Source organism: Marmota monax, unplaced genomic scaffold, assembly GCF_021218885.2.
Source record: "Marmota monax isolate L192 unplaced genomic scaffold, Marmota_monax_Labrador192_F-V1.1 WCK01_AAM20220418_F8-fsc00005, whole genome shotgun sequence".
Classification (NCBI taxonomy): Eukaryota; Metazoa; Chordata; class Mammalia; order Rodentia; family Sciuridae; genus Marmota; species Marmota monax.
In genome coordinates this window covers 13,629,072-13,641,189 of record NW_026692254.1, presented here as the reverse complement: position 1 = coordinate 13,641,189, position 12,118 = coordinate 13,629,072, and the positions used below count along the sequence as shown (strand labels likewise).

Sequence of the window (12,118 nt, the reverse complement as noted above, 5' to 3'; positions counted from 1 at the left end):
GGGGGAAATAGTCTTGAACAAATGGTGTCAGGATAGCTGGTTGACCAAATATAAAAATAATGAATTTGAACCTATCTCATACCAAAAGCAAAACTTAAAATGAATTATAGACCTACATAAAGTAAAGCTTTAAAACACAGGAATAGATCTTCTTGACCTTAGATTAGGTAATGGGTATTGACTAATAACCACTCAGCAACTTAGTGAAATCCTGTCTCAAAATAAAAAGGTTGTAGTTGTAATTCAGTGGTGGGGTGACCCTGGATTTGACCCTTGGTGTTTAAAAAATAAAAAGTTAGATTCCCATTTCTTCTTGGGGAGGATGTATGTGTACATGCTGGGGATTGACCTTGAGCATACTAGGCTCTGTTGCTGTACTGTATCCCAACAAAGATCCCCCTTTACACCTACTAGGATTGCGATAAGCATAAGAATAGACAATAGCAAGTGTTGACAAGGATGTGGATAATTTAGAACTTTTGTAGATTCTAGGTAGGAATGTAAAATGATGTAGCCACTATAGAAAACATTTCCTTAAAAGTTAACCAAAGCCAAGTGTGGTGACTCATGCCTGTAATCCCAGTGGCTTGGGAAGCTGAGGAGGATCACATGTTCAAAGCCCAGCAACTTAGTGAGGCGCTAAGAACTCAGCAAGACCCTGTCTCTAGGAAAAATATTTTAAAAAGGGCTGGGGATGTGGCTCAGTGGTTAAACGCCCCTGGGATTCAATCCTTGATACCAAAAAAAAGGTTAATCATAGAATTACCAAGTGTGTGACCCAACAGTTTCACTCCTAGGTCTGTACTGAAGAGCTGTGAAACAAAATGTCCACACCACACATTATACCCAGATATTCATAGCAACATTATTCAAAATAGCCAGATAGTGGAAACAACATTAATATCTACTAGCTGATGAATAACAGACAAAATATAGCTATATGATCAAACATTTTTAAACAATAAAAACGAAGTACTGATAACATTTTTAGAAATTTGTAACTGTCAAAAGAAGTACATTTGTATTTTTGTTAGATATTGTGGAATTGCCCCCCTAAAGAGTGAAGCAGGTTGCATGCACGTTAGCAGTGTGTACCTAGTGTTGATATTGAGACCTGATAGTGACTGTTTATTATAAAGATTGACCTCCAGAATTAAAAACCAGCATCTTTTATGTATATCTGTGCAAAAGTACAAAATAAAAATAAGCAAACAAAGCTCAACATTATATAAATACTTAATTAGGCAATAAGATTAGAAAATCCATTGGTGTACTATATCCTATTAATAAATCTCAAGTTCTGTGACTATCTCCAAGGTCCTGAAAACTGTTTTCTAATGTTATTTTTTGTTAAAGTTCACCAAGAAAATCTGACTTTATACATGTACTGTTGAAAAAGAGGAGTTATCTTAATAGCACTTCTAAACTATTATGATATATAGTCATCTTTAATTTTATGCCAAAAACATGATAAGTGGTAGTTTCTCAAGGATAGTTGTCATGTGCAGTCTTTAAATCTATATCAGTGAACTTTTTATACTGTTATGTGAATATCCACTGGCTTATTATACCCTGAATCAGTATTTTATCTATGCATAATTTAATAAAAACTTGCTTGGTCTTTTGAAAATGCTGGTTTCCAGAGTCAAGGAATATCTTTCAAATGATAAGACATTTATCATACAATATATTTTTAAAACCACATAGTTAATACCACCACCAAACCTATAAGAAAGGTCTTTTAAATGTTGAAAAACTATTGTAAACTTATGGTGATAGGTAAATTTTTCCAAATTTAAAATTTTTATTTTAAAAATAAATTTTTGGGCTGGGGTTGTAGCTCAGTGGTAGAGTGCTTGTCAGGCACATGTGAGGCACTTGGTTTGGTCCTCAGCACCACATAAAAATAAGTAAATAAAATAAAATTTTAAATTTTTTTTATTTTTTAGTTGTAGATGGACACAAAATCTTTATTTACTTTTGTGTGGTGCTGAGGATTGAACCCAGAACCTCACACATGCAAGATGGGCACTCTTCCACTTGAGCTACAGCCTCAGCCCAAACAAAATAAATTTTTAAAAAATAAATTTTCATTGCTGGCAGCAAGTACCATTAGTTGTTTTCTTTTGAAGCAGCATGTATTTATACATTTTGGAGAAAAATGTCCCAAATATTTAGGCCTGAATAACTGTACATTCCTTCAAGTAAAAATGGTGAAAAAATGTGTCTGGTGTCCACCTCCCTCTATTATATGCACAGCTGGTTGAATTTGAATTCACAGTAGTACTTGGGTATAAGGTCAAAGTGTTTTATGTACACTTCTCATTTCTATACATAGATTATTGGAAAGATGTATACTTAAGGTTGAGATGTAGTAAAACTGAGACTTTTTACTGCTTCAAAACATTCTGAGAATAACTGAATTTTCCTTTTAAATTATGACTTTGTGGCAGTGACCATTAGGTTTGGTGTCATTGTCCTGAATTTGTGTCTACCGAAGAGAAATCTCATTCCCTTTAGCCATCACTCTCAAGTTTTTTCCTTCCCTCTTGGCTCTAGACAACAGCTAATCTAATTTCTGTCACTGTTGATTTGCCTGTTTCTGAACATTTCATATAAATGGAATAATACATATATGGACTTTTGTGACAGGTTTCTTAACTGATAATGTCTTCAGGGTTCATCTATGCTGTAGCATTTGTCAGCACTTCATTCCTTTTCAATGCCAAATGATTTTCCATTGTATAACTATACCACATTTTACTTATCCATTCTTTAGTTGAATGGACATTGGCTTATTTTCTACTTTATGACTGTTATGGTTGATGCCACTGTTAATATTTATGTGTAAGTCTTTGGATATGTTTTTGTTTTTCTTGGGCATATACCTAGAAGTAAAATCAACGGTGTTTGTTCTTTTTTTAGGGAGAGGTTGTTTTGTTTTGTTTTGTTTTTGTGTTTTCTTTTGCTACTTTAGTAGGCTTTGGGGTGGAAAGGAAGATCTTGACCTACCCTTTTCATAGTGAACATGGTTTCCTTTGTTGTGAACTGGACTGCTTAGGAAGGGAGTTGTTATTTTTTATCGTTAGGGTGTTTTGTATTATAGAACATAGGAATATAGTACAACTTTATACAAATATATGTATTTCTCTGTTTTTAAAAAAATATTTATTTTGTAGTTGTAGTTGGACACAATACCTTTATTTTATTTATTTTTATGTGGTGCTAAGGATCAAACCCAGGGCCTTGCACATGCTAGGCAAGTGCTCTACTGCTAAGCCACAACCCCAGCCCCCAAAACATGTATTTCTTTAGACTACTCGGAGTACTTTATTCTAGGGAATGGTTTTGGTTTCCTTGAGATTCTGTAATTTTTAAACAAGTTGGAAATATTTTTAATTTTTTTCTCAATTGGGCTATCCCTTAGTCATTGTGGTAAAGATTTTTAGCTCTGTCAGAAGTTTATAGTATATAATTTACTTTAGCTAAAAATATATGTAAAAATGCTTGTTTGACATAACTAATGTGTAATTCATACAGCTAATATATACAGTGTGTTCGTAACTTTATTACTTCTATAAAGATTTACTTACTCAAAGTTTTAGAATAATTGAAGTCGAACTAATATTTGATTTTCAAGTCTACTTTTTATATTGAATTACAAATGGTGTTGTATGCTAGTTTAGTGTGTCATTTTCTAAATTAGTTGCCATTGTTTGTGATGATCGACACTAGGTACTGCCAGTACCCTCAGGCCCTCTTCTCATAATCAGAAATCAAGACTTCAATGTTCAGAATTTTTAAATTATTGTAGTTTTTAACATTTATGTAATTGAAATTTTTTAATATTATTATGTTTAGTATTTATTAGAGAATGTATTCTTATAATAAGAGTCTATAGTTCTAATACACAATCATATAAGCAAAGTATAGACCACAGAATGACTATTTTTGTGTAATTTTTTAGATTATAGCATATACCTTAATGAGCAATTATTTTTGTCTTTAGTAGCAATAATTTACGGTAATTACTACTTTAGGCTCCTGGATTTGGATTTGGGATTGCAATATCTGGTGGAAGAGATAATCCTCATTTTCAGAGTGGAGAAACCTCAATAGTGATTTCAGATGTATTGAAAGGAGGACCAGCTGAAGGACAGCTACAGTAAGTGCTTTTCTTCTTTCAGGCGCCTGTGTGACAAACTCTTTCCTGTCCTCTCACTGTCCTGCTTTTCTAATGATTTTGCTAACTCAATTTAGGTAAACTTTAGCTTTCAGGAGCCTCTCACCCCAAGTTTTGCCCTTTTTGTATGATAAAGAGGGTAGCAAGACAAGGAGAATAAAAAAATACAGTTAAAAATGGGATTATAATCAGAAGGATAATAAGAAATGTAAAAGGAGAAAGAATGAACTTTTTTTCTTTTTGATGGTACTGGAGGTCAAACTCGGATCTCAGTGGATGCTAGGCACAAGCTCTGTCGCTGAGGTATATCTTCAGCCCAAGAATTTACCTTTTAAAAAGGGAATGATTTTTTTTTTTCCTAGCTAGATGAGATAATTTAGTATCACCTAATACTGTAATTGAACTGCCAATAATTGTTTCCTCTATTGTGCTACCTGATTTGTCCTTTGGGGAAATACTGTGTTAGTAGTTACAAAAATGGCCTGGGGTTGGTTACTTGCTGAACATTTTTGTGAAAGTTCATCAAGCAAAAAGTTTGACATTATATATCATCACTTTGAAGACAGATAGATTGTCCATAATTAGAAGAATTTTTTTTTTTTTTTTAAAGAAACTTCTTCATAAACTTAACTGTAGAGTTTTCTCTAACATGTTGTTTGGTGCCTTTTTCCCCCGTAGGGAAAATGACCGAGTTGCAATGGTTAATGGAGTTTCAATGGACAATGTTGAACATGCTTTTGCTGTTCAGCAACTCAGGAAGAGTGGGAAAAATGCAAAAATTGTAAGTATCTTTTTAGTTCATTAGAAGTATACCATCTGCTGTTGATACTTCTCTGGTGTTTGAATTTGTCTTTCCCTTTAGGAAAATGAAAACTGAAACAAAAGTTCCAGAGTTAGTTGTTCAAAGTAAGAGTGCTGCTTCTAATATTTCTGTATATTTGTTCAAAGTTTAGATGTTGGGATTTTTATTTTTTCAATTACAAAAGGAAAAGAAGTAATCAAGTGGTCTTTATGGTTTAATATTATTTCCTTCTCTCTTAAGTATTTTGGTTAGATTGAATTTTGGCAAATAATTTAAAATATGTGGCCCTGTTTTCTTGTAATATTTGTTTACTTGGAAATATTTGTTTACTTATATTGTTTCTTTAATCTACCTCATCAGCTTGTTGCTGTGACTGAGTTTGAGGAGAAAGTCTCATATTTTCTTTGTAGAGTTGTTCAGGGTATATTTCATTTTACTGCTTTTTATATGGCTAGAATCTTTATTAGAGTTCATATTTCTCTGAAAATTCTACTTTTTTAAAGGGTAAAGTTCAGTTCTCTCTCAATAACCTGCCTCAGATCACAGTTAAAACTTGGGAAATGTGGCATAAAACAGATTTGTTGTAGAAGTCTTATGATGTTGATATCGAGGAGCACATGAGCTTCTTCACCCACTTTTTTCCTCACCTGACTTAACCCCATCTGTCTTCTGAAGGACTGATTAAGGCACCCCTTGAAGCCTGAATTCGGGTATACAAGAGCAGGATGCAGAGGCTAGGTGGTCTGTCCTGTTTGGTCCTTTGAGAACCTTTCTACCTTCCAGTAAGCACTCAGAACCACAGTGGACCCAGTAGACAGGCCTGAAGGGATGCATGCATTGCGTTTTGACCTCTGGGAACTATCATGAAAGCCAGAATCGGTGTTCTCCAATACTATACCCAACAATTGCTAGGCCCTCTTGCCCTGTGCAGGCTGCCATGCTACATAGTGTTATCTTCACACCAATGTCATTGCTGGGAGATGAGCATTTTTCTCATATTGCAGTAGAGCCAATATTTAGGTATTGCTTTGTTCCATATAACAGACACCTTCTATTTTGATGTTTTCACAGTCTCATTATAATTATTTTTTATAATCATAACATTTGAAAATTATAGTTAATATACAGATTGCCTAGTGGATGGCAAAAATTTTAAAACAATTTTTATAAGATAAGATTTCAGTGTTTACACAAGTAAATTGCTTATTTTTATAATGACCTATTTCATTGTTTTTATAAGCTTTGTTGTCAAATAAGCTTTAGATTTCCCTTTTGCATTTGAGGAGGTTAGTTTCACACATCCTCCTAACTTTAAGCCTTCCATTCCTCTGTAATGTTGAGCTGTTTTGTGTTTTCCATGCAAAATATTTACTGTACATAACTTTACACTGATAGTGTATCTAAGAAAGTTCTAATCCTGTACTTCTACTGTTCACCATAAAATGATTTTATAAGAAGGTCTTTACCAAGAATGTTTTTGAAATTACACATATTGGGCCCAGCATGTAAGGAAAAGGATTTGGGCAGCTCAAAGCTTTACCAGTTGGACAGAAGGAACTTGGGAGGCTTGGCCATGTATTTTTTTCTCTTATGGGGAGAGGATGTTGAGGGCTCTGGTGGTAAAGTATCTTAATCAGGAAAGAATATTTGTTTATTTCCATATTTGAACAACTTGAATCATGTCATTAATTTATATTGTCTTTCATCTCCACATGACACTTAGAATAAAACCCCCAGTGCCTTAGTATATATTCTTTCATCTGAAGCTTTTTTTTCCCTAACTTTATCCTTAGTCATAACTAGATCATCAAAAACCTCAAGGTCATATTATATACATGTGTGTGAGTGTGTGTGTGTGTATATATAATTATTTAGATTTCTTGATTTTTAGCTATTTACCCTGAACATTATAATTATTATTAGTATTTTTCAGATAGGTCACTTGGCATATTTTTAAGGTGAGAACCTTGGGTAAATTTTTTTTATTTCCCTATTATATTTTATATAATACAGTATATAACATGATCTCCCCATATCCAAATAACCATCTCCTCTTCTCTGTTTCCCAACCTGTTGATCTATGTGGTCTTTCATTGTGGCCATGATCTGTCTAGATGATTGTTTTTCCATAGACTAAAAGGCCTTTGGGCAGTAGGCTCAGTAAATTAAATTAAATTTAATTAAAATGTTAGAAGAAGCTAGAAATAGATTTATCATTTATACCGCAGTGAGCATATAAAAATTTCACTGAAAGTTTGAACATACTGAGAAAGCATTGTGGAACAAATGAAGATGCAAAAAAACACTTTGCTAATGATAACCTCTGTGAACCCTCCACATGGCTGTGCAGCATTTCACATACAGTATGCATATACTTATCCAAACCACTTACTGATGGGCAATTCAGTATCCAGTTTCCGTAAATATTAAAAAATAATAATAATATTGTGGTGAAGGTTGTCACTTCCTACTTACTTGTTTAGTTAGTTTTTGGTAATAAGTTCCTTAGAAATGAGAGTTTTTGGAGCTAGAAGACATAAATGACTTTATATGTATTGCACTTCAGAAAATCAGTAGGACAGTGAGAGTTCAGTACTTTTTGAATCTTTTCCAAACTGATAAACTAAATACAATTATTTTTAAAAAATACTTATAATCCCTAGTGGGGTTGATTCTCTCATAGTGTGTTCACTACCTTTTATGTTTCTTTTTCCTGTTCACAGCCCTTGCAGTTATCTGAGAGTAGAAGTGTTTTATGTGTTAAGATTATTAGCCTTCTGTCATGTACACTAATACATTGTTTTCCCATTTGGCATTTGTGAGTATAAGTTATTATATATAACTTATATGTACTTCATATACTGTTTTTTTGTTTGTTTTTATATAATTCTGTTTCAACATGGAAACATTTGATTTTATGTTGTCAGTCTGTCAGACTTGTACTTTACTGGCTCTTCTTTTAGTGCCTTGCTCACAAAGGCCATAGCAGAATTTTAAAAGCCTCTGTTGATAATTTTATTCTCATACATACATGATTTTATTTTATTTTATATTTGAACGTGTAATTTAGTTAACTATTTGGAAGTAGGCATTTTTCCCCAAAAACATTTGTTCCAAAATTTTCATAGTTAAACCTTAAGCAGGTTGTCAAACCTGCTCTGAATATCATTCAAGTGAAATTATAGTGGTTAACCATAATATAAATGAAGAATCATAACAGAACTGGATATTTTTCAGTAACTTAAGTACCTACTAGGTTCAGATATTTTGTTATATGTACAATTGAATGAATGGCAAGGAACTTGAATCTGGTAGGTTAGATGGGTATACACACTAACTGTAATGCCCTATAACATGATATTGAGAGTCATTGAGATATAGTAGAGTTCCAAAGAGGTGCTTCTAGTAATTCTGGCCTGGAAGTTGATGACTTTGTTTTTATTTATATTTTACTAGGGAGGAATTGAAGATTAAGGCATAAACATAGAGTATTACTCCCAGTGCAGTATGTTGGAGATTGAAGTAGATACGAGACTTAAAAGCAGGGAATCAGTCAGGGATGCTTTCAGTAATTGTTACCTGAGAAGGACCTACCAGTATAGGTATACTGAGAGGGGAAGATTAGCCTTCTGTCAGTTCATAACAGAACATTGATTGTTCTTTCCACATGCTGGCCTCTTGTTGCTTCTTTTTCTTCAGTAGCAAAGTTTGTGTTTTTTGTTTTTTCAGAAAGGCCCGCTCTAATCTCTCTTTTAGTAGGAAGCAATGGTAATTTTTTTTTCAGAGTTTAGAATTTTTAATTTGTTTTGAAGTCACTGAAGCAAAATCATAAAACATTTTACTTTCCTTTATAATCCCCACTAAAAAAAATTGTAGAAAAAAATATTTTGTACGTGGGATGAAGCAATATTGATTCAAAACTTACAGATAAATGTTAGCTCTATCACTCTTCTTTAATATTTAATCAAAACCAATAGGCTGTCTCCTTTGAAATATTATCTATACTGATTTCCAGGTAAACCACAAGACTGTATACTGTCTTGGAATGTCCTCAGGAGGCTCTTTCATTGAATAGTTAATAGAGTAAGAACCCTCAAGTCCTTGGAAGCAAAAAGTATTTAGTGTAGATCACCCTTTCAAACAAATTGGCTTGTGAAGAGAAGAGATTAGATACAACTTGAAGGTAAGTAGTAAGATAGAAACACAGAAGGTTAATTGGGAGATTAGTGAACTGAGGACAGATTTGAAGTAGATAGGGAGAGATTGAAGTTGCAAATAACTTGGAGAATGGTAACTGATGAAGGAAGATCTTGGAAGTGGGTAGGAACAGGAATGGAGCTCAAATGGAATGGTTTTCTTCATACCCATAGAAGATCCCCCTTGGTCTTTGGGATTAGAAACCAGAAGTTCAAAAAAGAGGCGGGGGGCAAGAGAGAGAGATCGAAAGTACTTAGAAGTGAAAGGGGAACAAAATAGCACTGATCTCTAGAAGCAGACTGAGAGACTAGGACCTTGGAGAACAACTTTGGTAAAATACCTGTGCCTCTCCATTGAGAGGCAGCAAGATGTAGATGAAAGAATTGGGGAATAAGAGAAAAATTTCTGTGAAGTAAAATGAACTTATAGAGGACCTAATCAGAAAAATGTAGAAATGCAGCCATCCAAAGTAAATTTAATACTGTACTCACTCTTATTAGCAGATGATTGAGGGGTGAGTAGAAAGTCATTTACATATGGCAGCATGGAGTCTGATGCAAACTTGGGAGGAAGGAAAACGAAGCCAGGAGAGAATTGATGGACTGAAAGAATAGACGAGGATGGAAGAACTAGAAATAAGATAGACAGTGAAAGTTTCAGTAGATGAAGTTGTGTGGAGTAGAAGTCAAGCGTTACCCAAGAAGCTCTCAGATATCTCTGAAGTGACCCAATATATACCTGTGTGAGAAATCAAGTGTAGTCCAAGGATTATAGGGCCACTCAATCAGACATTAATATGTATAGATCTTGAACTTAGAGTGAAAGAAATAAATGGACAGGGAACACAGAGTGTTGAGAAAAGGATGCCAGAAGACCGACCTTGCACCTATGCCAGAGGGTATAAATTGGAGCAATACGGAAATGGAAGGCAGTTGGTGTTGGTGGAGTATAGCCTATTTAATAGCTCCAGCATACTAAGTGGAATGTTAGTGTGTGATAAATAAATTTCTCTCTTAGAAGTCTGGCTGGGCAGTTGTGCAACTGGATATTGATGCATTCTAAAAATATAATGAAGGAAGCAATTGGGCTTATAAGGTTGCTCTGGTGTTTTGGTAACATCTACAGTATATTTGATGACATTACAGTGCCTATCCTTTGTTCCAGCCACCAACAATCATTAACTTCCCTGTAAGCTTTCTGGATAAAGTGAATAAGGACTTAGTAGACCCACTGAGAAAAGAGCAGCCATTATAGAAATATATTATTTTGTAATTTTGTGTTTTATCTCTCTCATTCATATTTAAATTAATATGAGACAAGAGAAATGTATTGTTCTCTCTCTTAGGAACTGAAATTATATGGATGAAAATCAAGCAGTTTATCTAATAAATGTCTCTCTCTCTCTCTCTCTCTCTCTCTGTTTAATGTAGACAATTCGAAGGAAAAAGAAAGTTCAAATACCAGTAAGTCGTCCTGATCCTGAACCAGTATCTGATAATGATGAAGACAGTTATGATGAGGAAGTACATGATCCAAGAAGTGGCCATGGTGGTCCGGTTAACAGAAGGAGTGAGAAGAGTTGGGCAAGGGATAGAAGTGCAAGTAGAGAGCGGAGCTTGTCTCCACGATCAGATAGGCGATCAGTGGCCTCCAGTCAGCCTGCCAAACCCACCAAAGTCACATTGGTGAAATCCCGAAAAAATGAAGGTATTCCCTACCAACTCTTGCATTACTACTTTCACATAAAAATATTAAGGCTATTTTTAATAAGTACAGTTGTGATATTTTCATGTATTTTGCTTTGTGGTTCTATTTCTGTTTTATATTTGTGTCCTGTTATAAGTGAAATTCTATTATGGCAGGCTTTAGGGATTGTTCATTTTCTCTTAAATCATTTTGTTGGAACTGTTTGCACTTCAAATAAATTGTCTACTAGTTGGATTTTAGATTTGTTATTGTGACAAGAACAGCCATTTATATATTATGCCAACAAGAAATGTTACAACATCATCATATTGAAATTCAGTGATTTTCTTAGCTGTAGGGATCAGTCATATTATTACCATGGGGTGGGGATATCTTGGGACTTTTTTGGAAGGGTTGGTTAGAGAGGATGCTGTTTTTAAAAGGAGAGATTGAAAGAAGGAACCTCTTATAGGTCATTTCTTCATAATGCAGGACTTTTAAAAACATTTTTGAAACTGAAGCCTAACTGCTTTACCTTACCCGTCATCAACTTTACTTTTTTTTTTTTTTCTTCATTCTTAATTTGTTGGAAACTCTATTTATTTATTTATCTATTTTTCAAATTTTTAAAAGATGAAACTGCTTATTCTATTACTTTTTTTTTTTTTAATGTTCTGTGGGATTCTCCCCTCTTCTTCACTTAATATGATTTCTTCAGCCACCTCAATTACTCTCATTGCCTCAGCTCACTGCTAATAATGGCTTCACTAATTTTTCCAGCCCACATTTGTGTGTTTCTATGTTATTTGTTAGGATGTTCCATGTAGAACATCTAAGTAAATTTACTTAGATGTTCTACATGGAACATCCTAACATGTCTCATATGAAGCACAACTCCTTTTAAAGTTTTTATTGTATCTTTAAAGTTGTTGATTGAATATTTTCATGTGAACCTGGTTTCTCAAGCCAGTCACATATAACATGGTAGATTTCTGTTTTAGTCAACTTTTGCATTGCTGTGAACAAAATACCCAAGAATAACTTAGAGGAGGAAAACTTTTTTTGAGGCTCACGGTTTCAGTCCATAGATGACTGATTCCATTTATTTGAGCCCAAAGAAATGGGGAGAGTCATTGTAGGAAAGCTGCTTAGCTCATAGTAGGGGTCTGGAAGCAGAGGTGGGGGTGGAAAGGGCGGGCCATAGGGAGTTGTGTCCTTCTAGGGCATGTCAGTAGTCCTCCACCTCCTTC

The 12,118-nt window shown here is 34.2% G+C and overlaps 1 protein-coding gene across 12 annotated transcripts in view; it reads left to right on the top strand.

Moving 5' to 3' along the window:
- Nucleotides 1-12,118, top strand: part of Tjp1 (tight junction protein 1) — a 227,924-nt gene that overhangs the window by 166,836 nt on the left and 48,970 nt on the right. For all 12 annotated transcript variants that reach the window (XM_058576762.1, XM_058576759.1, XM_058576757.1 and 9 more), the window contains 3 exons: nucleotides 4,041-4,165; nucleotides 4,862-4,964; nucleotides 10,613-10,889. In XM_058576762.1, coding sequence (XP_058432745.1) covers nucleotides 4,041-4,165; nucleotides 4,862-4,964; nucleotides 10,613-10,889 — 505 coding nt within the window. The remainder of the gene's footprint in view (nucleotides 1-4,040; nucleotides 4,166-4,861; nucleotides 4,965-10,612; nucleotides 10,890-12,118) is intronic.